The sequence below is a fragment of the Marmota monax genome, unplaced genomic scaffold, assembly GCF_021218885.2.
Source record: "Marmota monax isolate L192 unplaced genomic scaffold, Marmota_monax_Labrador192_F-V1.1 WCK01_AAM20220418_F8-fsc00166, whole genome shotgun sequence".
In the NCBI taxonomy this organism is placed as follows: Eukaryota; Metazoa; Chordata; class Mammalia; order Rodentia; family Sciuridae; genus Marmota; species Marmota monax.
The window spans coordinates 846,649-873,372 of record NW_026693344.1 but is presented as its reverse complement, the minus strand read 5'-3'; the positions used below and the strand labels follow the sequence as shown (position 1 = coordinate 873,372).

The 26,724-nt window shown below is 33.8% G+C and overlaps 2 protein-coding genes across 2 annotated transcripts in view; one reads left to right on the top strand and one right to left on the bottom strand.

Moving 5' to 3' along the window:
• Nucleotides 1–26,724, top strand: part of Atad1 (ATPase family AAA domain containing 1) — a 49,121-nt gene that overhangs the window by 16,314 nt on the left and 6,083 nt on the right. Inside the window, exons 4-8 of the mRNA XM_046456815.2 lie at nt 1,777–1,897; nt 4,829–5,029; nt 7,003–7,109; nt 13,899–13,988; nt 17,200–17,250. Coding sequence (XP_046312771.1) covers nt 1,777–1,897; nt 4,829–5,029; nt 7,003–7,109; nt 13,899–13,988; nt 17,200–17,250 — 570 coding nt within the window. The remainder of the gene's footprint in view (nt 1–1,776; nt 1,898–4,828; nt 5,030–7,002; nt 7,110–13,898; nt 13,989–17,199; nt 17,251–26,724) is intronic.
• LOC124101094 (gap junction alpha-1 protein-like) lies at nt 21,065–26,657 on the bottom strand. The gene is given in 2 exon segments (XM_058583232.1): nt 21,065–25,958; nt 25,961–26,657. Coding segments are annotated over 2 exon segments (1,149 nt in total). The 5' UTR covers nt 26,438–26,657; the 3' UTR covers nt 21,065–25,286.

Genomic DNA, 26,724 nt, shown 5'->3' with positions numbered 1-26,724 from the left:
TTCCCCTAAGTTATAAAAAAAAAAAAGTAAAGCAATGCTTCTGAATGACCCTTTTACTGTGCTAGCTTAGAACTAGATTGATTTCTTTTTCTCTTTCTGTTTTGTTTTTTTTTTCCCCTTGGAGGGGCAGGTACGTGCAGCACTGGGGATTGAATCAAGGGCCTTGTGCACTATAGGCAAGCATTCTACCACTAAAGCTACACTCCCAAGACTCTTCCTTAAAGTTTATTTTGAGACTGAGTTTCAATAAGTTGCCCAGACTGGCCTTTAACTTGCATCCTCCTGCATCAGCTTTCTGAGCTGCTGGCATTACAGATGTGGGCCCAGCTTATGGGATGGATGGATACACACACACACACACACACACACACACACATACACACACATACATACATATATATATATATACACACACACATTAATATTAAAATTATAAACATATATATAAATGTCTATATAGATATAGCTTTTGTTTTTGTTTTTGTTTTTTTAGTCCCTTTTAGCTTTATTTAAAAGAAACATTTTGATTCAGAAGGTTTTCCATGTCTATTTGAAAATAGGTTGTGTTAGTCAGCTTTTTGTTTTGGTGACCAAAATACCTGACAAGAACAACTTGGGGGAAGTGAATAAACTCTTATTTTAGCTTATAGTTTCAGAGGTTCTTTTGATGGTCTGTCAGATGTTCTGGGTCCAAGGTGAAGCAGAGCATCATGGCCTAAGGGTGTGGTAGAGAAAAGCTGCTCACTTTTTAGTGTCTTCAAAGCAGAGAGAGAGAAAGGGGAAGGGGGTTGCAGGGAATGTGGACCTTTACAGGGCATTTTCCCAGTGACCCACTCTTCCAGCCATGTTCCACTTGCCTAGTTACTACCTGGTTAATTCATTCAAATTAGGTTGGATTGATTAGTTTACAGTTCTCATTAATCTAAGCATTGTACCTCTAAATATTCCTACATTAACACAGGAACTTTTTGGGGAAATCTCATATCCAAACCATAGCATTTAGTTTTCTTTTTGTTACTTAGAATTTAGCCCTGAGGTGCTTTACCCTGAGCTATATTCCCAGCCCTTTTTATTTTTCATTTTGATATAAAGTCTTACTGAGTTGCTTAAGCCCTCACTAAGTTGCTCCTGCTGGCCTTAAATTTGCACTCTTTCTATCTCAGACTCTTGAGTTGCTGAGATGGATTACAGGCATACAGAACTGCTCCCAGCACTTCATAAGTTTGACAGTTTTTACTTTTGATGAATAAAAATCAGAAGTTCAGTTTGATTAGTATACACCTTATCTCTAAAATTCCTATTGTGTTGATAATATCTTATGTAAAATAGGTACATTCCTGGCAAAACTCTTCCCTATCAGCTAGTGCTAATTATCTTAAGCTGTTTCTCAGTATTCTTGTGGAAGTGTATTTTCTACTCACAAATGGAATGAATTCAGTTAAATTCTTAACCCCACATAAGACACTGGCGATTGAACCCAAGGCCTCTCCCATAAGAGGGAAGTGCTCTACCACTGAGCTACATCCAGAGCCCTAATGCTTTATTTAATTTTTTTTAAATAGAAAGAAATTGACTTCTAAATTCCTTTTTCAAGTGTCACTGAGCTTATTAATATCATTACTGCTGCAAAGTGTTTACTCATATTAATATACAATTTTAACTTTTTATTATTTATCTGAAATTACCAGATTATATAATGGTTTACAATTGGGGGTGGATTTTGCTTTGTGAGTATACATTAGTTGAAAAATTTATATTGACTTTAACTTTTTCCAGGTTACTTGGAGTGATATAGCAGGTTTAGATGATGTCATTACGGATCTGAAAGATACAGTTATCTTACCTATCAAAAAGAAGCATTTGTTTGAAAATTCTAGGCTTCTGCAGCCTCCAAAAGGTATGGTGAAGAATATATATTTGCCGAAAGCATTAAAAGTCTAGAAAACATAACTTTTAGGCCTTAGAGAACTGTATTTTTTTTTTGTTTGTTTGTTTTTGATGAAATCAGATTCTCCAAACACAATGCTGAGATCCAGTGAACTGTTGTATAAGTAATAATTTTAAAATAATTTTTTATTCTGTTTACTTATTTTGGTACCTGGGATTGAGCCCAGGGGGACTTAACCACTGAGCCACATCCTAGGGCTTTTTATTTTATTTAGAGACAGGTTCTTGCTGAGTTGCTTAGGGCCTTGCTAAGTTGCTGAAGGTGATTTTGAATTCAGATCCTCCTGCCTTAGTCTCCTGAGCCACAAGGATTATAGGTGTCTGCCATCACCCCCAGCCTCAGTCAATTTTTTTTTTTTAATTATTTTTTTGTTGTAGTTGGACACAATACCTTTAATTCACTTATTTATTTTATGTGGTACTGAGGATTGAACCCAGGGTCTCACTTGTGCAAGATGAGTGCTTTACTGTTGAGCCACAACCCCAGCCCCCCCTCAATCATTCTTTAGCTTCTAAAATTTTTATAAATTATTTCCTCATTTGTAGTTAGTCATCACTTTGAAACCTTGAAACTTAAGCATTGAGAATGTTTATACCTGCATCTGTAAGTATGATCCTTTTAGTTTTGTTTATGCATACAGTCTTATTATAGGCAATTCAAATAAAGAATGCAGAAACACTTTCGGGAAGGAAAGTTGGTCGCTTTTCAAATACACTAATAAGATAGTGTATTTGTCATCAATGAGGATTATTTTATGTTGGAATATGTATGTATCAATTAGTCTTGTCTTTCTTTTTTTGAGTGAGAGGGATACTGGGATTGAACACTACTGAGCCACATCCCTAGCCCTTTTTTATATTTTCTTTAGAGTCAAGGTCTTGCTGAGTTGCCAGGACCTCACTAAGTTGCTGAAGCTCTGAACTCAGCATCCTCCTGCCTCAGCCTCCTGAGCCACAGCGAGTGCTGTATGTCAGCTTAGTTTTTTCTTTCTTATCCTAAATCTTTTATTTGCCTGTAGCACTTAACAAGTAAAACCCTCACAAAAAACATCCATCTTAAAAAGAAGTATGAATTTTTAGGCTTCTACAAAGCACAAGATAAACATATATTTGTTTTGTTTAAATTGGTTATATAAGTGCCAAATTAAGCTCAAGAAACTAGTTAAAAGATTGTGAAACTAATAATTAAAGCAAAATGCTTCATGTTAACTTATGGACTATTACTCATTTACCACTCTTAATACATACTAACACTGTTTAGACCACTAAACTGCTAAACTCACTGATAATATGTCAGTTGAATCTTAAAATGAAACATAACATACATAGAGAAATGGAGATAAAATATTTGAGTGAATAATTATAAAGGTAACATGTAACTATCACCCAGCTCAAGAAGTACAATATTGATATCTCCTTATATATACCTTATTTATCATAACTCTATCTGCCAGAAGATTATGAGATTTAAAAGCCTTCATTTCAAGTTTAATTTTCAGACACTAGCAACTACTTACTTAGTAACACTAATTTTGATTTACAAAGAGAAATAATTGGAAAATATTAATCTTCTGTCCAAACTACTAGGAGAAAAACATGAAACGATCAACGAATACTTTGAAACAAATATGACATTCTAAAAGTAGTGCATATGTTTACAATGGTGTAACTGTAAAGTGTACAAAATACAGAGGCTTTCAAATGAATGGTTTGTTCTAAAAATTCTGATATAATTAATATTTACATATGAATTTGCTAGTAAATGTGCAGCCCACATTGTTATATGATCAAAAAATGAGATATAATAATTCCACAATACCAGCAATCATCCATGTGTTTTCAGCTTTAAATGAAATGTCATTAGATGACTATTCTTTATTGTTTCACATGGCTATCCAAAAGAAAAATGTCAGTTGAAGGATCAGATTATAATTGACTTAAGTAAATTTTAAGCAGCTATAAATGGACTTGAATTAAAAATCGCAAATTCTGCTTGAAAATATTAACTTGTCCTGGTAAAGCTTATGGAGTTAAATTTCAAAATCAGCTTTAGAAATGTTTAAAACTTGGGCTAGTTGATGGCCAAGCGCAGTGGCACATGACTGTAATCCCATCGACTTGGGAGGATGAGGTAGAAGGATCACAAATTCAAAGTCAGCTTCAGAAATGGTGAAGCACTAAGTGACTCAGGGAGATCCTGTGGCTCAGTGGTCGAGTGCCCCCTGAGTTCAATCCCTAGTACCAAAAACAAACAAGCAAACAAACAAAACTTGGGTTAGTTTGATGTTGTAACATGAATCTTAAAGAATTGTGATCAACAGAAAAATATGTCTACTCTTTAGGAAAAGATTGACCGTTATTTTGAGATGCCTGATGTAAAAAAATATATAATGTTTATGGAAACAAGCTCAAGTTTTTTATTTAAAAAAAAAATTGAAAGGTGGGCTGGGAATATAGCTCAATGATAGAACTCTTGCCTAGCTTGCTCAAGAACCTGGCTTTGATCCCTTGCATGGCAACCAAAAAAAAATTCAGTTTTTGAAGTGTGTTTTATATAAATATTTTATGCGAAATATTTATTTTTTTCCTCAGTTTGAATTTTATTTTTATTTTCCAAAATTAAGAAAATTTGTATATCTCCATGGGGCTGGGGATGTGGCTTAGCGGTAGAGCACTCGCCTACCATGTGCGAGGCCCTGGGCTTGATCCTCAGCACCACATAAAAATAAATAAATAATATAAAGGTATTGTGTCCAACTACAACTGAAAAATAAATATTTAAAAAAAATTTGTATACCTTCATATCTATTATACTTTACTCCAAAGAAAGCAAATATTTCATTATCTTGAAGATAATAATAAAATAATGTTAATTTTTCAGGTGTTCTTCTCTACGGACCTCCAGGCTGTGGTAAAACATTAATTGCCAAGGCTACAGCTAAAGAAGCAGGCTGTCGGTTTATTAACCTTCAACCTTCAACATTGACTGATAAGTGGTATGGAGAATCTCAGAAACTGGCTGCTGCTGTTTTCTCCCTTGCCATAAAGCTACAGCCTTCCATCATCTTTATAGATGAAATAGGTATGTTGTTTTCTATGTGAGCCTTTTGAAAAGTCATTTTAAAGGTAATATTTAGAAAACCAGATTTAATTTTTAACAATTGTTAGGCTCTGCTAATAAAACAAAAGGCATAACTAGCAGCTGAATATTCTGTATCTCATATCTGTGTTTTGGAATGAATCATAGCCTTTTCATACCCTTGCTTGATAGGCTTTTCTCTCAACAGTATTCAGTGGAGATATATGTACATGTTTTATTATGCATATATGTTTGTCTAGGATAGGTTCCTAGAAGTTGAACTTTCTTCAAGTTCACTAGGATTATAAGTTCTTCAAAATGATTATACCTAGACACTCATAACAGTGAATTTGTTTCCCAGCATACTCTCTAAGATTTATTTTTTCAGACATTACCATTAATTTTTGTCGATTTGAAAACCAAGAATTATCACACCATTATTTTAATTCATGTTTTACTAATCACTAGTAAATTTGGATGTGTTAATATGTTGATTCGCTGTTAGGTTTTTTTGCTTGTAATTTCCAGTTTTTCTTTGGGGAATTTATATTTTTCTGGATAATTCGTTGTTGATGTTTATTATAATTACTTCAATTTGTTTATAGTAGTTTCTTTTACAATGATTTAAATGGCTGCAGTGATTTAAATTTGAAAGTAGTCACATTTATAAGTATTTTTCCTCTGTGATTTATGCTTTTTATGTCTGGTTTACAATACTTTACACTATCTCCACAAATATCCTTAAATTTTTTTTTTTATTATATGGTATGAGATAGAAATCCAATTCCATTTAGACAGCAAACTTATAAAAGAGACCATCCACCAGATTGCTAAATAAAAAGCACTAAATTGCATAGTAGAAATAAATCTGAATACATTAGCTGTCATAAAAATAGCAAATTAACTACACTTCCCAATTAAAGAAATAGGTAGAAATTATTTTTAAATCCAGCTATATACTCTCTTCTTCAAGATGCATACCAGAACCCCAAATATTGAAAGAATAAAACAATGAAAAAATTCCCAAGGCAAATACATAACCAAAACTTTTCTTTTGCTACAGATTTAGAAGTTCTTTATTCTTCTTCTAGTGAAACATTTAACATACGTACTTGTCTTTTTCTTTGGTATGGGGATTGATACCAGAGTGCTTAACCTCAGCTCTTTTTATTTTTGATTTTGAAACAGGGCCTCACTAAATTGCTTAGGTCCTTGCTAAGTTGCAGAGATTGACTTTGAACTGGATCTTCCTGGCTTAGACTCCTGAATTGCTAGGATTATTGGTGTGTGTCATTGTACCCAGCTATACCTATTTTTCTTAAATGTCTAAAGCCTAATCATCGTCTCTGCCCTCCTTGCAAACTATACAGTGACCTTAGAACTTCTACACATTGATAATTCCCCCTAACTTTTACATGTTTTCCAACATTTTTTCTTATTTTATATCTTACCTATTACTGTTATTTTCATTGCTTTTTCACCTACTCACATTTGCCAGTTTTTTATTCACCAGTGCTTCTTAGATCTTGCCTTTTCTGGATTTAATTTTCTTACTAAAGTCTTAAATTTCTTTCAGCAAAGGTTGTAAGGAGTGAATTCTTTCTGTTTTTAGATGAAAGAGTGTTAATTCTTTCTGCCTTATCTCTTAAATGATACAGAATTATTTTCCCTCAGCATTTTGAAGTTTCAGTTTCCATTGTTTTTCAAACTTTCTTGTTGCTTTTGAGAAATCTGCTTATTGCCTAAGATACCTAAAGATTGTATCCTTTTTCTCTAGTTGTTTAGGTGTTCTATTTGCTAAGCCTAGTAAACCCACAGTAATGCGTTTTGATCTGAGAATTCATGGCCTTCGTTACTTCTGAAAAATTCCTCAGGCCTATGTATTTTTTGAATGTTGTAATTCTTCCAATGCATAAATTATATAAAGGGTAAATAATTAATTTCTAAAGTTAAGGACCTTTTTTTTTTTTTTGAAGACTCCTTTCTACGGAATCGTTCAAGCTCTGATCATGAAGCTACAGCCATGATGAAAGCTCAGTTTATGAGTCTCTGGGATGGTTTGGATACTGATCATAGCTGCCAGGTATTTGAGTAAAACTTGGTTACACTAAACTGGTTGTTTTATTATTAATTGGAAATGTGGTGAGCCACTTAGTACTTCCATACAAAAGTTTTTTCATAATATTTATACTTTTATACTGTATTATACTTATCATAATATAACGTATTCAGATACATAATCTTTATACTACTTGTTTTGTCTTTTCAAAAAATACAAGTGATGGGGCTGGTGCTGTGGCTCAGTGGTAGAGCGCTTGCCTAGCATGTATGAGGCCTTGGGTTCGATTCTCAGCACCACATACAAACAAATAAATAAAGGTCCATCAATAACTAATAAAAATATTTTAAAAAACCCACAAGTGATGAGAATTCAAAAGAAATAGTTTGTATAAATTATCCATTTTGAGGGTTTCATGTTTAACATTGACAGATCGTTTAAGTACCTGAAATAGATGGTGATGGAAGAGAGAAAACCAGGGTAAAGCCCCTCTTTGGAATTTTCAGAACCATTATGCCAAAGAATTGACTAGTGTCTGTGGGTGTTATTATTCTTTCTTTTCCTTTTGACTCTTACCCATAATTCCTTATAGTTTTTCAGTTTTGTGTATATGTGTGTGTAGTGCTGGGTTTGAAATTTTGAGCCTTGTACATGCTAGGCATACTCTGCCACTGAGCCCTACTTTCAGTTCTTATGTCCTTTGTCTTCTCATTTTACTGTGCTCAATAGCTGCTGAAACTTGTATACTTTCTCACTTACTGTCACATGAGCCTTCCTTTAGATTTCTACATTTATGCTAAACAGTCCTTTATCTAGACTTTGTCTCTTGCTGCTACAAGGATGTGAGAATGGGTGAGTTCTCTTGTTATGCCCCTAAAGAGAAAGTCAGCTTTAGTGTTCAGTTTTCTTCTTTTGTGTTCTCACTTTCACTTACTTGATCTCTGAATATTTCGTATTTTTTGCCAGCTTAATGGTGTGTACATGGGTGTGTTTCGGCATGCTAGGGAAACGCAGGGCCTAACACGTTAGGCAAGGCTCTACTGCTAAGCTGCATCCTCTGCCCTCAATGATATATTTTAAAAGTAAAATTAAAATTCATTTGGCATTTTATTTTTTTCTGCATATTGCTGGAAATAGAAATCCCAGAACCATTTTCCCATATTTTCTTCATGAATTATGTCACATGGAAAAATTAATGTTACTTTAGCTTTTTTTTTTTTGTACTTGGGGTTGAACCCAGGAGCACTTAACCACTGAGCCACATCTGCAGCCCTTTTTATTTTTTTTATATTTTTACTTTGAGGTAGGATCTTAATAAGTTGCTGAGGGTGGCTTTGAACTCATAATCCTCCTGCCTCAGCCTCCTGAGCCTTTGGGATTATAGGTGTGCACTACAGCCCCTAGCTTGTTTTGTCTTTTCAAAAAACACAAATATATTTAAAATCACATCTTTCATAACTTTTTTTTAGACACAGATAGGAACAGAACCCAGGGCCTTGTGCATTCTATCACTGAACTATACCCCTGGCCCCCTTTTTTTTTAATATTTATTTTTTAGTTTTAGGTGGACACAATATCTTTATTTTATTTTTATGTGGTGCTGAGAATCGAACCCAATGCCTCACGCATGCTAGGCGAGCGCTGTATGACTTGAGCCACATCCCCAGCCCCCCTTGGCCCTTTTATCACTTCTTAATAATTCAGCTGCATTTCTTCAATTATTCTTTTTTCTCCTTTCCCCATCTCCTTTTGGCATCCAGTTAGATGTATGCCTTTTGATTTTCATATTGTTTTTTTATACTTCATTCTGAGTAATTTCTTTACCTCCTTTTGTTGTTGTTCAATTTGATAAATCTGTGTTCCTTTGGAGCTCTTCTACTGTAAATGGAAACATTGAGCTTATTTTTTTGGAGGAAATTTTTTTAGATTGTTTTTCAAGTCTATTGGGTCAATTTTGATAGGCTCTTGCTGGTTACTTATGTTCCCAGTTCAATCAGAAAACCAGAACTGCGACATCAACTAACCAACTTTAATAGTTATTCTGTACTGTATAGAGGAAATAATTTATATGAAAGGAAACACTACCTCGGAATTGTTGTAAGGAACCAGTCTGAGTACAGCGCCTTAAAAGGTGCCTGGCATAGATTTATAACTCCATAAAAATATATTAACATACTGATTTTATAATTTTAAATCTAACATATGACTCTGTACGTCTACATTCTTGTGACTTTCTGTCATTTGTAGTTTGAGTTTATAGCATTTTGTTGTTGTTGTTGCTATTTAGTGGATACTTTATTTGATAGAACTTTGTGAATTCTTTGAAACTCAAGTTGAAGGTTTGTTGCTCAAAGGAAATTTTGTATTTGCCTTCTGCTGGATTTTTTTTTTTTCCCCTACACAGGTATGTAAATTCACGCCAGGCCCAGTGGCCCACTCCTTTAATCCCAGCAATTTGGGATGCTGAGGCAGGAGGATTGTGAGTTCTAAGCCAGCCTTGGCAATTTAGCAAGACCCTGTCTCTATAAATAGAATATAAAAAGGGGCTGGGAGTGTGGCCCAGTGGTTAAGTGCCCCTAGGTTCAAACCCCAGTACCAAAAAAAAAAGAAGAAGAAGAAGAAGAAGAAGAAGAAAACAAAAAATAACCCAAATATGTAAATTCCAAGATCCAGCATGTTACCTGGCTACAAATTGTGAAATCTGAAGAACTTTGTGTGCATATATACCACCCCCTCCCCATGAAGGCATGCTTTTACTAAGTGAATTTTCTAACATTTGACCACTTTTTGAGCATGTAGTATGTAATGAGTCCTGGCTTCAGGTAGAGTGTGCTCTAATAAGGTGTTATAACCTGAAAGATATTCAATACATACCATACATTCTAGGTTTTATACGTGTCTATAGGGTATTTGGTCAACTTCTACTTTTGCTTACTTTCTTTATGCATAGGCTTTACTGATGGCCTCAATTCCTTTTTTCTTTCTTTCTTTCTTTCTTTTATTGGCAGACTTAAAGATCATTATCATTATTTTGGTAGTACTGGGGCTTGAACCTTGGGGAGCTACATCCCCCACTGCTTTTTTATTCTACATTTTGAGAGAGGGCATCACTAAGTTGCTGAAGCTGGCCTTGAACTTGGCAGTTCTCCTGCCTCAATTCCCAAGAAGCCGGTATTATAGACACATGCCATTGTACTGACTCCAGATTAATTTGTTTGAGATATTTTTATATTTTATTATTCTTATATGTCTTGTTGCCACAGGGCTTTAAGAGTCTCTTAAAGTTCACCACATTACCATAAATTAAAATTCTGAACCACATCAATTTGAAGAAGAAAATTAGGCCACATGTCCTAAATTGCCTTTATGAAAAGTGTATTTTTTATGAGATTTTGAAATAATCTTTAGCTCTATTGAAAAAAGCACAACATAAATTTCACAATAGTGTTTAACTCAGACAATTTAACTCAGACAACCCATTTGAGAGAAAACATTTTAATTTCAGAATATAGTGTTCATCTATTTAGGGCAGAGAATATTTAGTCATTTGGATATAGCATACTCTAGAACTGCTTGTCTAGCCCTGGGTTTAATCCCCATTATTGCAAAAATAAGCAAAGAATAGAAGTAGAATATAAGATTTGATAGATATTTTAACTTGTTATGAGATTATATTTCAAAAATTAAAACCTTGAGCTGAGGAGGTCTAGATAGTTCTGATACAGCACAACTGAGTTTGCAGAACAATGAGTCCTTATTCCATTGATAGCAATTGCTTTTTTGATTATGATGAGTTTTGATTTGAAGAGCCAATAGAAGATGTTGCTATTATATTAAACTCCAGAACCTTTTTTTTTTTTCATTTTAACATTTGTCTTTTTTTTTTTAATTGGTTTTATTTTTTAAATACATGACAGCGGAATGCATCTTATTACACATATAGAACAATTTTTCATACCTCTGTTCAGAACCTTTTTTTAAAAAAGAAAACTTTTATTGTGTGTTGAGGGGGTTAAAATTGATATTAATAATTTTAAATAAAAATTTTAGACATGTTACTTTACTTTTTCCGTATTTTTTGTTGGTTCATTATAGTTGTACAAAATGGTGGCATTTGTTGTTACACCTTCATATATGCACACAATAAATAATATAATTTGGCCAGTATAATTTCTCACTATTTGCCCTTTCCCTCCCTTTAGATATATTTTACTTTCATATGAATTTCTCAGATCTCAATTACTTTTAACTAACTAAGCAAGTTTGTCACCTGGAGGAAAAATATATATACAAATATAAATTTAGGAAATGTTAGCTTCACAATGTAATGAATCTCCATGCTTGGATTAAGTGACCCTAGAATCCAGTATTGATGCTCATCCCCATTTTTCTTTACTGGCATCTTACAATTGATAAAATTAATGAAAAAGAAAAAAAATTCTACCAAACAAGTGATTAAATGGATTAACTGCATAAGATAAAGAATACATAAATATTTTTACATATCAAGTATCAAAAGAGAAATTACAAGTGATATAGAGTAGCTTATTGAATACTGACTATACTGAGTCGCAGAAAATCATAAAAGATATTGTAGTTGAGAAAATATTTGAGGGACTAGGGTTGAGGCTCAGCGGTAGAGCGCTTGCCTCGTACATTCGAGGCCCTGGGTTTGATCCTCAGTACCACATAAAAATAAATGAATAAAAAAGAAAATATTTGAAAAAAAAATTAAAAATGGGTAACATTTTAAGAAACATTCTAGGTAATAAGTAGCCTAAGACCAAACAAAAAACCCACTAGTAAGGTGAAGTGCTAGAAAACAGAATCAAGGAATTCAAAGCAATCTAGTTATATAAAGGACTTTCATGATGATAAAACACGAGTGATTGTAGATACTTACACCTTCACTCAAAGAAGCAAATGTTAAAAAGTGATTTTAAGGATAAAGACAGAATCTTAACACATTAATCCTATTCAGTACAAATGAGCTAAGAATTCAAAACGGGAAACAATATTAATTTTTTAGTATTTAAGCAGCAAAATAAACCCATCTTCTAAGATAACTTTTAAAAAGTCTTAAAACAGATTATAAAGTTCTTTATCTGTTCACATTTAAAATAATCAGATCTAAATCTGTGACTCAAAGCAAAAACCCTCCTATAGCACAATGACACACACCTGCAATCCCAGTGATTTGGGAGGCTGAGGAAGGAGGAGCACAAGTTCAAGGACAGCCTCAACAATTTAGCAAAGCCCTAAACAAGTTAGTGAGACTCTGTTTCAAAATAAAAAGGGCTGGGGATGTGGCTCAGAAGTTAAGTATTCCTGGGTTCAATTGTGGTACCAAAAAAAACCCCATGAGAATGTGTCCTCAGTTGCTAAGGTTTCCATTTACAGTGATGATTTTCTTTGGGTAATTTACTATATTTATTTCTGTTGTAACCATATACTGGAAAGGTAGTTAGGATACTGGGCTCCATCTGTTATCAGAGAAAAGATAATTTTAATGTGAAGAGTAGAAGTAGAGGCCTGGAGAGGTAGCTCAGGGGTAGAGAGCTTGCCTAGCATGTTCAAGGTCCTGGATTTAATCCCTAGTACCACACACACAAAACAAAACAAAACAAACAAACAAAACCACAATGAGTAAAATATAAGATTTGGTAGATATTTTAACTTGGCCTGGGAGTTATGTTGCACAGAAATAAGAATAGAGAAATATGTTTCCATAAATACCAATAAACTTCATTTTGGATAGCAGATGTATGCTATTACTAGATTATACCCAAGTATTGATCCCCCCGATTCAGAGATGTACTTCTGAATAGTTGTTTTGTTTGTGTCTTAAGGTTTAGTTTTTTTCTACTTTCCACATCCTTTATAAATTAAGTGATATAGACCCAGAATTTGATAGGGCCACCAACAATTTTTTTCTTTGGTATTAAAAATTCTTTTATTTTCCCCTCATACATGCTAGGCAATTGCTCTACCTAGCCCACTACACAGCATTTTGTTGTTTCCTTTTACTCTTCTCTTTTTTTAGAATTGGATTGCTTTATGTTTAACTTTTTTTTTTTTTTTTAAAGCTTCTATTTTCTTTCTTTCTTTCTTTCTGGTACCGGAGATTGAACTCAGAGGCACTCGACCACTGTGCCACATCCCCAGCCCTATTTTGTATTTTATTTACAGACAGGGTCTCACTGAGTTGCTTAGTGCCTCGCTTTTGCTGAGACTGACTTTGAACTTGCAATCTTCCTGCCTCATCCTCCCGAGCCGCTGAGATTATAGGCGTGCACCACTGTGCCTGACTTTATATTTAGCTTTGAGAAGATATTGCCTACAATGCTGATAGTCTATAAAGACAATGATGTGAAATCTAGAGGGAAAAAAGTATATTTTCAGAATCCTCATACTTGTGGAGAATTGATTCTCTTCATATTATTATTAAAGGACATGATCCCCCACTGTCTATATTCCCAAACTATATTTAAGGTAAGTATTTTGTAAAATACAACAACCCTCTAAAAAATCTTTATAATTCTTTAATAATGACACTTGCAACTGAACAGTACATGTTTTAGTTACTAGACATTCAATGAAATGCATGAATCTTTTCAGATTGGCTATTATTTTATTTAGGATTAACTTTACTTTTTTCTATAAATACTTGAGTAATACTAGATTAAAACTAGAATTCTTAAAGGATTCAGTTTAAAAACCACTTAATTTTCTTTACCTTCTAAGTCCTAGTAATAATAACCTCAAAGGTTATTATTGATATATTTAATACCTTGTGTTTCTTTCTGTATTTAGGTCATAGTAATGGGAGCTACTAATCGTCCTCAGGACCTTGACTCAGCTATAATGAGAAGAATGCCTACAAGATTTCATATCAACCAGCCTGTAAGTGCTCTTGATTTATAAAACAGTTAAATATTCACCTTTTAAACAAGTCTTTCTGTGATTTTTAAAGAAGCAATGTTTTGTTTCATAGGACTCATTTATGACAGGCAGAGAAGTAATGGAGCAGGAAATTCCACAATTGCTTCTTTGAGCTTTCCTCTCTCTTCTTTGCTTTTTTTTCTTTTTACCCTAAGATCAGTGGGTTTTGCTCCTCTTCCAAGAATATAATTACATCATATTTGCCTAGTTATTTTAATGATTTACTTTAGGAAGATATGTTAAAAAATCTTAAATTATATTTTTAGATTAGCATAGAATAAAATTGGGGGAAAAATGTTAAATACTTATTTTATTCTGAAGGCCTAGCATGAAGAACTACTTGGTTTTGATTAATTATTGGTAAATGTAATCAGTGCTTCTCTCTGACTGGATACTAATTCCCAAAGCTAAAGTATTATATATACTTAACTGAATGCAAATTTGTGGCTCATGTTGAACCATTACTGCCTTCTTTCTAGCATTTTTTTTTTTTTTTTGGTTAGTTAAGATGTAACCTCAAATAGATGATTATAACTTTTTGATACCCTTTAAATTCTGCAGAGAATCTTAAAATATTGAATTTTGTATGTCTTCATATTGAAGAAAAAAGAAAAAAACAGATTTCCATGGTAGAAGATATGTTCCATATAGTCAACATGTTACACTTATAGTTAGTTTTTATTTCTTTCAGGTTTGGTTGTAAAAATATATATAATTTCATTTGTAATCCATGACTAAAATATAAAATGTCCCATTTATATTCTGAAGCTTATCATATCAGTTTGTTGCAGTAAAAATTGGCCTTCTAAAGTTTGATGATTGTGACTCTGTAAAATTAGTCTGATAAAGTATTTGCTACAGTTAGAATCTCTGGTACTTCTGGTTCCTCAGAGAATATGCACATATTTAGTTACTATATTTGAAAATTACCTGATAAATCAATGAAGAGATTTTTTAAAAAACTTGATATAGGAGAGCATAAATTATATTTAGTATGATGAATACTTACCAAGTATTAATATTTGTCAGATACTTGCTGGTTCTGGTGAATGAAACATTGCCCTTTTTCTCAAAAGAACTTTGGGTTACTGGGAAAGCAGACAACATAAATAATGTTAACATGTTTTACAAAGGTATGTTCAAAGAACCATGAGAATCTGATGAAAACTAATAATTTTGTCTATGGAGCCCTTGGATTTACGGAATCCAGTTGGATGTTGAAGGATGGTAGGAATTTAACAGGCAAATAAAATAAGGGTTCCTCCTACCAGAATGAACAAAGGCAGGAAGGTGTGCAGTCATAGTTTGAGTGAGTTTTAGGGGTAGTTCTGTTAGATACCAAGGAAAATAGAGATAAACCTGGAAAGGTTGACTGTAACCAAGTTTAACATCATATGCTTTATGCAGGAATGTTTTATATTTTGTAAGCAAGACATTTTAAAGTAAATTAGTTTTCCTGTAATTCTGAATCCCAAGATTACTGACTTTTATCAGTAATTCAGTTGGAGTCCCATGGACAACAGAGGTTTTGATGAATAGTATTTATCAAATAATAGAAAATACCTTGTAGCCCAATAGAAAAAGAAAGGTTTTTATATACCAAGCGTATAGAACTTAGAGTACAACATGGAAAGTATTCTTTTTTGAAGTTATAATGTATTATATGTTATCAGACTAATTTGTAACAGATTTCATCAAATTTGTTATAAATTTGTGTATGGATAACATAGAAATTGGAACTTCATTACTTCCTTTTCATTCTGTTTTAAATGAATATGCACATATATTAGAGGATTTTCTTTCCTGTTTAACTACAGTGTCAAAGTGTAACCTTAACTTAAAACTCCTATTCAAATAAAATGGTTATTAACAGAAGTAGTTATTGGTGATCACATAACATACCGAGTGAACCTTCATTACTCAATACATGTGAATTACAGAAACTGTAGAGTTTTATTTGGTTTTTCAGGTAATTTCATTTGAGGATCATTGTAATGAGCGTTTTTTTGTCAGTGGTTCAAGAGGATTAAGGATGAATTCTGTCATAATTCTAAAAATCTAAACTGACGTCAACTTCTTTCAAAACCTTTGCTGGGATTGTGGCTCAGTGGTAGAGCACTTTGCTAGCATGTGTGAGGCATTGGGTTCGATCCTCAGTACCACATAAATAAATAAACAAAATAAAGTTATTATATTCATCTACAACTAAAAATATTTTAAAAAATCTATATAAATATTCCCTAAGTGTAGTTTCTAATATAATAATGTGAGGTATCACTGGGGGAAAATCATTGGAACTAAATAAAAATTCACTGATAAGTGTTAGTGAACGTGGACATTTTATGTTAAATGGAGGAGAGGTAAGTGTTGCCCCAACCTCCAGTTACTGGTAAAAAAAAAAATCTTATGGCATCCAGGTGCAATAGTATATTTCTATAATCCTAGCTACTCTGAAGGCTGAAGCAGGAGGATTACAGATTTGAGGCCAGTCTGGTGAATTTAGCCTGTCTCAAAAATAAAATGAAAAGAGCTGGAGATTTAACGCAGAGGTAGAGCACCCCTGGGTTTGATTCCTAGTAACCCCCTTTCCTCAGTACCTCTCAATTTTAGGGTAGTAGTGAGTTTTCATAAATTTCGTAAGGAAGATTGTAGAGTTATATGGGAAACACATTGTAGTCTTAGATATTCCTTCACTCATTCAGTAAATATTAAGGGCATATTCTTTCCCATACATTATAGGCACTGGGGATACAGAATAAGAAATGGAATTCAGTGGCATAACCACAGATGATTACTGTAGAGTATCAAAATAAGATCTTGCTTTGATCTCTACCAGAGTTTCTGTTTCATTTATTTATTTATTTGTTAGTACTGGGGATTGAACCTCCGGATGCTGTACCGTTGAGCGATATCACCAGTACTCTGCCCCGCCTTTTTAAGTTGAGAGAGGTTTCACTAAGTTGCTGAGACTGCCCTCAAACTTGCCATCCTCCTACGCTGGGATGACAGTCATGTGCTGGGATGTTGCTGGGATGACAGTCATGTGCCACTATGTACAGAAAGTTTCTGTCATTTTGTTTAGGTATCATCACATAGTTCACAAGGGAAGAAGAATTAGGAAAACTAATTGGTCCTTTAAAAAAAAAGCTAACTGAAATTATTCTGCATTTAGGCTCTAAAACAAAGAGAAGCAATCTTGAAGCTCATCTTGAAAAATGAAAATGTAAGTAGAAAATCATTTTTCCTCATTCTATAATGTGGTGTTTATGTTCATAAACTTATTTTAAAGAGGAACGAATGAGGTGTCTGAAAATCATGTAATTTCGAACTTGATGAAAATTACTGTAAAACTGTAGTTTGCTCCTGTAACTCAGTACCTTTGAACTAGTTAAGGTGAGCCTCATGTTTTTGTATTAATACTCTTTGATATTTTTTAGACCATTTATGGTTACATAAGAACATTTATTTTTGTAAAGAAAATAAATTTTTGTTTTGCGTCTTGTTTCTACTTAGTTGAAATATTTTTTGAAGTTGGAATTTAGATTTAAGAGAAATCTTCAATATCTTTTAAAAAAATCTTTGTTATTTTTATGTGGTGCTTAGAATTGAACCCAGTGCCTCACATATGTGAGGCAGGTGCTCTACCACTGAGCTACAACCCCAGCCCCTTCAATATCTTTTGTATTTAAGGTTTTTTGGTTTTTTTTAATAGACCATATAGTCAAATGTTTCAAACATTAAAATACATATATTGAATGGTATACAGGGAAAATTCTCCCTTCCTTGTATTCTGTACTTTGAATTTGTTGTTATGTCTTTATAAGCAAATTAAAATATACTGTTATTCCTCCTTTTTTAAAAAATATAAACCATGTTAACAAGTCATTTCACTATTCTGGTCATTGCTTTCTTATCTTTGAGGTCTTTCCATATTAGCATATATTTTCCTTATTCTGCTCTCTCTCTCTTTATACTGCTGGAATTCTGTTGTATAACTACAATGTAATGCTTTTAATCAGTGCCATATTGAAGGACATTCAGGTTGATTCTAGTCTTTCATTATTATAAAAATATTGCATTGAATAACCTTGTACCAGAATATTAGTAAAGCAAATTTTTACAGAAGAGAAATCGCTAAATCTAAGGACAGGGTATTTCTTTCTGTTTTGGTAGCTCTTGCCAAATTGTCTGTGAAAGTTTATTCTCATACTGGCAATATTGGAGTACCTCTTATAGCTTCGGCAAAGAATGTTATAGAATTTTGTGCCAACATGATGGGTTAGAAAATAGTTATCTCATTAAAGTTTTAATTTGCATTCTTTAGAGATGAAGTGAGTATTGCTGTATATTTTTAAGAGGAGTTTGACTTTTTTTTTCCCCCTATAAATCCCTCCACGCTCCCGCCCCCCATTTTTTTTGTACCAAGAACTGAACCCAGGAGACCAAACCCAGGAGCACTGAACCCCTGAGCCTCATCCCTAGCCCTTTTTATTTTTTATTTTGAGACAGGGTGTCACTAGGTTGTGTACAGTCTTGCTAAATTGCTGGGGCTGGCTTCAAACCTGTATCCTCCTGCATTAGCCTCACTCATTTTCTATTGAATTGTTCCTTTTTATAAAGATTTGTAGAAATTCTGTATTAGGGAGATTTGTTCTTTGTATGATTTGACAAAGTTTCCAAGTTTGTCTTTTGATTTTATTGATAATTTTTCCCCTGTTAATGGCTTCTGGGTTTTAAATATAAATTAAAAGATCCTTTTCTCTTCTCAGGTTTACAAAAGAATTTTCCATATTTTCTAAGTTCTTGTTACTTGTTTTTCTAAAACTCCATATATTTTAATTTTAATAATTTTATTTTTAAAGTAAAACAAAATCACAGCCATCAAGATATTGTATATCTCCTGAAGGAAGAATATAATTTCACCTAAGAAGTCCTATCTCCTCTCTCTGTCAACCTGAATATATATTTTTTAATTTTTACTTTAAAAATATTTTTAGTTGTAGATGGACACAATACCTTTATTTTGTTTTTTTAAAATGTGGTACTGGGGATCGAACCCAGTGCCTCACATGTGCTAGGCAAGTTCTCTACCACTGAGCCACATCCCCAGCCCCCAAATATATTTTTGATATCTAAACTCACTGTTTGAACTCAATACTAAAACTAAGAAACTAAAATAGATTTCCCTAGTTCAGGATATTTGTATGTCTGTGGCTTCCTTCCTTCCTTGAACCCATCGGTTCTGTATCTACTTCTCCTTTCATATCTCACTTCCTAACTTCCCACATTTCCCATTGTATTACATCTGTAAATATTTTATTTGTATTGCTTCTTTTAAAAAAAAATCTAACCTTGTTAATATTCCATCTAACAAAAATTTAGTTATCATTGTCTAATCTGTTCAAATTTTTGTCTCCTAAATGTCTTGATTTTTTTTTAACGGTTTTTGTTTGACTTGATTATCTATATTGAGTTCATAATTTGCAGTTATTTGGTACTTTTTTTTAAGTCTTGTTTAATGTATAAACTAAAGTTTCATTTCTCTTCTTCCTTTTTTTTTTTTTTCTCCCCCTCCCTTTTGAATTGTTTTCCACAGTCAGATTTTGCTGTTTATACAGACAGTTACCCTCTAAATTTGGTAGTTGGGTTAGGAGACTGGTAATATTTAAGTTCAGGTTGATAGAAAAGACAGGACAGAACTACTTCTTAGGTGAGATTATATTCTTCCATCAGGAGATATATAATATCATGGTGGCTGTGGTTTTATGTTTTATATTTAAATATTGGGTATAAGGGGCTAGATATGGTGGCATGCATCTATAATCCCAGCTATTGGGAGGCTGAGGCAGGAGGAGCATGAGTGCAAGGAAAGCTAGCCTGGGCAACTTTTGAGACTATCTCAAAATTGAAAAGAATTTTTTTTTAAATTTGTTCAAATTTGAAAATGTATAAAAAAAGACGAGATGGACTGGGAATGTAGGTCAGTTGTAGAGTGCTTACCTAGCACATGTAAGGCCTTGGGTTCAATTCTCAATATTGGGGGGAAAAAAAGGACAAAAAAGAGCTGGGGATGTAGTTCAGAGGGTTCAAATTAATAAGTAAGTAAGTAAATCTTTGCTGTATTTGGAATTTATCTGAATAGGTAATGTGCAGTATGAATCCAAATTTGCTTTTATTTTATTTTTTTTAAGATGGGAATTCATGGGACTGTAGCTCAGTAGTAGAGCGCCCGCCTCCCACAGGTGAGGCAATGGGTTCAATCCTCAGCACCACATAAAAATAAATAAAGATATTGTGTCCAACTATGATTTAAAAAATATTTAAAAAAAAAAAAGATGGGAATTCATTTGTCCCAACACCAATTATTGAATAGGCCATCTTTTTCTTTATTGAATTTTCACATTTTGGCTGTGTTTTGGACTTTGAATTCAGGTCATTGGTCTTTTGTGTTTGTGTACACTGGCAACACACTGTTTTAATTATTGTCGCTTTATAAGTTATAATATCTAGTGGGACTACCCCATGTTGCTTTCCTATCCCTATTATTTATTTATTTATTCCTATTCCATTTATTTATTTATTTATTTTTCATGAAGTTTAAAATCAGTTTGTCTTTTGGAGGGAAAAATGTTAATATTTTTAGTGGATAATTATTCAAGAGAATTGAGATCTTCTTGGTGTTAAATCTTTCTATCCCATAGCAAATATTCTTTCTGATTAATTCTTCCTTATGTTTCAGCAGGGTTCTAAAGTATATCAGAATAACTGTTTTAGTCATTTTTCCATTGCTATAACAGAAGCTTATTTAGCTCACAGTTCTGGAACCTGGGAAGTCTAAAGGCATGGTGACAGTGGATAGTGAGGGCTTTCATACTGTATATAATGGCAGAAAAGCAGAAGGGCAATTGAACACATGTGGAAAAGTAAAAGTATGAGTGGTGGATCTCTCTAACAGCCTGCAGACTCAGTAACTTACCCACTCCCATGGTGACATTAAACCATTCTTTTATATATATATATATATATATATATATATATATATATATATATTTATTTATTTATTTTTTAGTTGTAGTTGTACACAATACCTTTATTTATTTATTTTTATGTGGTACTGAGGCTAGAACCTAGGGCCTCGTACTTGCTAGGTGAGTACTCTACTGCTGAGTCACAACCCCAGCCCAACATTAAACCATTCTTGAGGGCTCCAATCTCATGAGGTCTCAATACTACTGAGGTGAGGATTAAGTTTCTGACACATGAATTTGGGCCACTTACTTAAAGCAGAACAGTAATATGTACTCTGTGAAAAAGATTAAAGAACCTATCAAATTACAAAGATCAGAATAAATTACAAAGATTACAGATCCATGGTTTTAACCATTTTGGGAGTGGTAGAGTCTTTTAAGAATGAGATAAAAGCTCTAGTCTTTCCTAAGAAAGCAACATACTTCATGGAATATTTTGTTTGATTTCAGAGAAATTCCTAAATCTTCCATATTAGTAAGGAATTCCTGTCTTAGATAAAAATGCAAATTACATTTTGCCTTTTAATTGAATATTTGGTAACTGCTTTCAGAAATATATTGTGTAGTTGCAGTACTATTTAGATAAAACACAGTTTATAAATCTTTCTCAAGAATAGACATCAGCAGGAGAAATAAACAGAGGAGATAGGTCGACTATATTGTGCCTAGAAATTGAACAGATGTTAGGAGATAGTTCTTGACAACTTTGCAGAGATATCAGATTATCAGTATAAATTATTTAACTTTAAAAAAATGTAATGAGATATTGTATTGCGTAACTGAAAGTTAACCATGTTTTTAAACCACATGTATGTATCTAGTAAAGATATAGATAATGTAGATGATTTATATATTTAAATATATATCAACAGTGTAAATGATGAAATTTAAGCTCTTTGTCTCATTTAATTTAAGGAATTACTCTTCTAATTTAACATTTTGATTTCTGTTTCAGTAGTGTTTTGTGTGATTTTTTTTTTTTTAACAGTAATGTCTTTGGAAATTCTTTTAGAATTACATTTGTCATGGGCGCAGGAAGTTTTTAGCATTCTGTTTCTTATTCATGAAAGCACAAATGATTAGTCTCTAACCAGTTTTATGATGCAAAATATGAGTGTTCTCCAGATAATTGCTGACATGGGAGCATCTCATTTCCTACTAGCTAGTATTTATATGCTGAAGGCAGATTGCTCCTTCAATAAAATATGAAAAATTTATTTACTTTTTTTTTTTAAAAGATGCTTCACATCAGTAGCACAAGTGAGTACCATTGCTGTTTTTACATTACTGAATAAATAAGCGTTTATTGAAAAAAAAAAAGTAGCAGACTTTTATATTTTTTGAGTTTATCTTCTCTGAAGAAAAGATTGATACTCTTAAAATGATCCTGTGTTCCACTCTTACAGTTCTTTGTTAATAGATATTCCATAACATTATTTGCTTTCTTTTAAAAAGAAAGGGTAAGCTGGGTGCAGTGGTACACACCTGTAATCCCAACTACTTGGGAGGCTAAGGCAAGAGGGTTCAAAGCCAGCCTGGGCAATATAGCAAATCCCTGCAAAATTTAAAAAATTAAAAGGTCTGGGGCTGTAGCTCAGTGGTGAAGCTCCCTTGGGTCCAGTCCCTAGTACCAAATAAAATAAATAAGTTTTTAAAGTAGGGTAGTAGTTTTGGCTTAAAATTTTAAGGGTAAAAAGAATTAACGCTAATAAAATTTATATAATAAAAGTATCATGTCTGACTGTAAAGTAAGGAGGTCACTTTTTTCCCCTATACAAACTTATCTGAATTTAAACAGAAATAATTAACAAGCATGGGCTTCAGAGACAGATCTGAGAGTCTCCCATATTCTGGCTTGACCATTCCCTGCTTGGTCATACTATTCAGTATATTTATGCCTCATTTTTTTTTTCCATTTGGAAATTAGATGCCAACAATCTAATGAAATCATTTTGAGAATTTAATTAGATTTTTGTATGTAAACTACTTAGAGTAATATGCATATTAAGTGTACAGTTAATTTTAGGTAAAGTAAATACCTATATAAACAAGTGCTTTTCTTTCAAGTTATTTTAGAAGTCTCTTAATATGCTCTAATATTGTTACCAGTTCTCAAAAACCTTTAATTTGGGAATTGGCTTTATTGCTTAATGAAAAGAATTTCCATTCATGATTTGTCTAATGTCTATTATTCTACAGTAAAAAAAGGCGGGGGGGGAGTACTTTTGGAGTGCTTGTTATATACCAGCACTGTTGTGAATTGTGCCTTGTTTTATATATTACTCAGTCCTACAAGGAGTACATATTAGTTCTGTTTTATAGTTGAGGAGACTGAAACCCAGAGAGTTATATAAAAATTTGTTCAGAATCACACAAAGAAGTGATGGAACCTTTCTCTGAATCATTAGGCTATGCTTTCTCTGTTAACTAACTTGCTCCCCCATGACTAGAATTTTCTTTTTTTTTCCTTTATACTAAATTAAAACTTTATTGAATAAAGAACACTCTCCAGAACACAAGATCTGATGGACCAGGTCTACATTAAATGCAATGAAGCTGAACATGACAGTAGTTTAACATGGAATGTCAAACACATTAGTATTTTCATTGTTCAAAACTGTTTGTGTAGCTGATGTGCAAGAAGAATAGTATGATGATATTCAGCATTTTCACCAATCATCTGTGATGAGTTTAAAAAAGCATTTGAAGAAACTGGTAGATGTCTTCAGCATATAGTTCAAATAAATTAGTTTCATGTGCACTACTGAACCTCTTTCAACCTCTCTTGCATTCCAAATAAAATCTTAGTGCAAACATCAAAGTTGCTGGTCACTCCAAAAGACTGTCAACCTCATAAGAGAATACAAGTTCTGAATTAATGTGTAGTAAGTAGGACAAAAATCAAGAATACCAGTTACTGCAAAATTCATTTAGGTACACTTAATAGTCCAATCTAAGCATTTCTTCTAATTCTCTCACATTAATGACTAAAGCCTGTTTACAGTACTAAAATTCAATCATTCAAGCATCAATGATTATATTTCAGAAAAAGGAAATCATTCATCTCAGTAATAGCATTACTGCTACATTCTAAAAAAAAAAAAAAAAAGAAAGAAAGAAAAAATCATAATTAACAAAACCAGTATCCATAATAGAATACATGGGGAAAAACATTTTAGGAAAAAAAAAATGTGCTTTATTTGCACAGCAGGAATTATATAATGTAAACACCATATTGGCCCACACCACAAAATCCATGAGAAAGGTTCAAATTTGAACACTGTGTGTGCATTATTTTCAAATCTGTGTTTGTGAGTTTATACTGAATCTGCTTGTACCAATACATGAGAAATTAAACACACTCTTCCACACACATACACATACAAGTGATTGTTAAATATTGAGCATGGCTTGCTTCCCTGACACTAAATCAAAGAAAAAGCATGCTAAGTGACATCCCAACTGTTTTAAAAATGTTTACAGAAACCATTAAATGAATGTGAATAGTAGTTGAGGAATGAAGAAAAGTGATGGCAATGATATGATGAAAGTGGATGCAAAAAAAAATACTCCTGTATGGATGGCAAATGCATGGAACACCTTTTTCTGTGGGCCTTGTCTGAACTTTCAGTTGTTACCAAGAATTTAAAAAAAAAAAAAAAAAAAAAGTAGTAGCACAAGTCCTTTGACACCTGGAGGATTGAAAGTTTACCTTCAAAGTGCAAATTTTAACAATAGAATGTTTTAGCAGGGACATAAGAACAATCTTCTGTCTTTTTCTTGTTGCAAAGAAATAAAATGTTCAGGAAGTATTTATTCCTGGCCAAAGCTATTTCAGTTTCTTGGTACAACAAAAATTTTAAAAATATTTAGCCACAATGATCACCCACTCTTTCACATACACAGAACCATTCTTAGGGGTATACGTTGGGGAGAAAAAGCCCTTACCTATGTATCACCTAATGCAACTCTGCTTTAGAAATTAAGTTCTTTGAATTCACTACGTTAAATCTCCACATGTACCTCCCTTATCCCCTCCCTCTCCACCCACCTATCCCAGACACCCCCTGATGAACCTACATATTCTAAAGTCTTTGTTGTTTTCTAAGCCTCATGACTAAGGCTGTTGAGTACCACCTCCAACTGGAACAAAATTAACACCTAGGGTGCCCTTTCTACAGCACCTTTTTTCTTCTCCACAGTTAGAGGAATTTTGATGCTCAAGCCTGATCTAGATCTCCAGGTCATCAGGCCGAGGTCGGCTGCTGGCACGGCTGCTGGCTCTGCTTGAAGGTCGCTGGTCCACGATGGCTAGTGGCTGTAGTTCATGTCCAGCAGCGATTTTTTTAGAATTCTGGTTGTCATCCGGGAAATCGAAAGGCTGGGCGTGGGAGTTAGAGATGGTGCTTCCTGCCTGCCCCATTCGGTTTTGTTCTGCGCTGTAATTAGCCCAGTTTTGCTCACTTGCTTGCTTGTTATAATTACGGCATGAAGAATTGTTTCTGTCGCCAGTAACCAGCTTGTACCCAGGAGGAGACATAGGTGACAGGGGAGCGGTTGGTGAAGAGCAGCCATTGAAATAAGCATATTTTGGAGATCCACAGTCTTTTGAGGGGCTCAGTGGGCCAGTGGTAGCGTGGTAAGGATCACTCCTTCCCTTCACACGATCCTTAACGCCCTTGAAGAAGACATAGAAGAGTTCAATGATATTCAAGGCAAGAGACACCAAGGACACCACCAGCATGAAGATGATGAAGATGGTTTTCTCTGTGGAGCGAGAGAGAAAGCAGTCTACTTGATGTGGGCAGGGATCTCTTTTGCAAGTGTAGACAGCACTCAAGCTGAATCCATAGATGTACCACTGGATCAGCAAGAAGGCCACTTCGAAGACAGACTTGAAGAGAGGATACTGATGATGTAGGTTCTCAGCAGCCCTCCTCGCATCTTCACTTTACCATGCTCCTCGATTCCATACTTGAACTTCTTTATTTCAATCTGCTTCAAGTGCATCTCCATGTTTACCCCATCAGTTTGGGCAACTTTGAGCTCCTCCTCCTTCTTGTTCAGTTTCTCTTCTTTTCTCATCACATAGAACACATGAGCCAGGTACAAGAGTGTGGGTACGGACACAAATATGATCTGCAGGACCCAGAAGCGCACATGAGAGATTGGGAAAGACTTGTCGTAGCAGGCGTTTTCACAACCAGGTTGTTGGGTATTGCAATGAAAGGCAGACTGCTCATCACCCCAAGCTGATTCAACTGCTGTCCCCAGTAGCAGGATTCGAAAAATGAAGAGAACAGACAGCCACACCTTCCCTCCAGCAGTGGAGTAGGCTTGGACCTTGTCAAGGAGTTTGCCTAAGGCACTCCAGTCACCCATGATGCCTGGATACCTCTCTTTGGCTTAAAGAAGTGAAGTAGGCACTCCAAGTGATTGAACTCCGTGGAGGATGAAGTAAAATGAAAAGGCAAGTTCAGGCACTCAGACCTGGCTATTTAAAGTTTAAAAGTCTGCTGCTGTTTGGTACTTTCCTCACGCCTTCCCCCCAATGAAAGAAAAGTGCTAATACCTCGTAAAAGCTTTTTTCTAACTTCTAGAATTTTCTTTCTTTCTTTTTTTTTAAGTTATAGATAGACAACTAACTTCTTTCAAATTTCGATCAAATT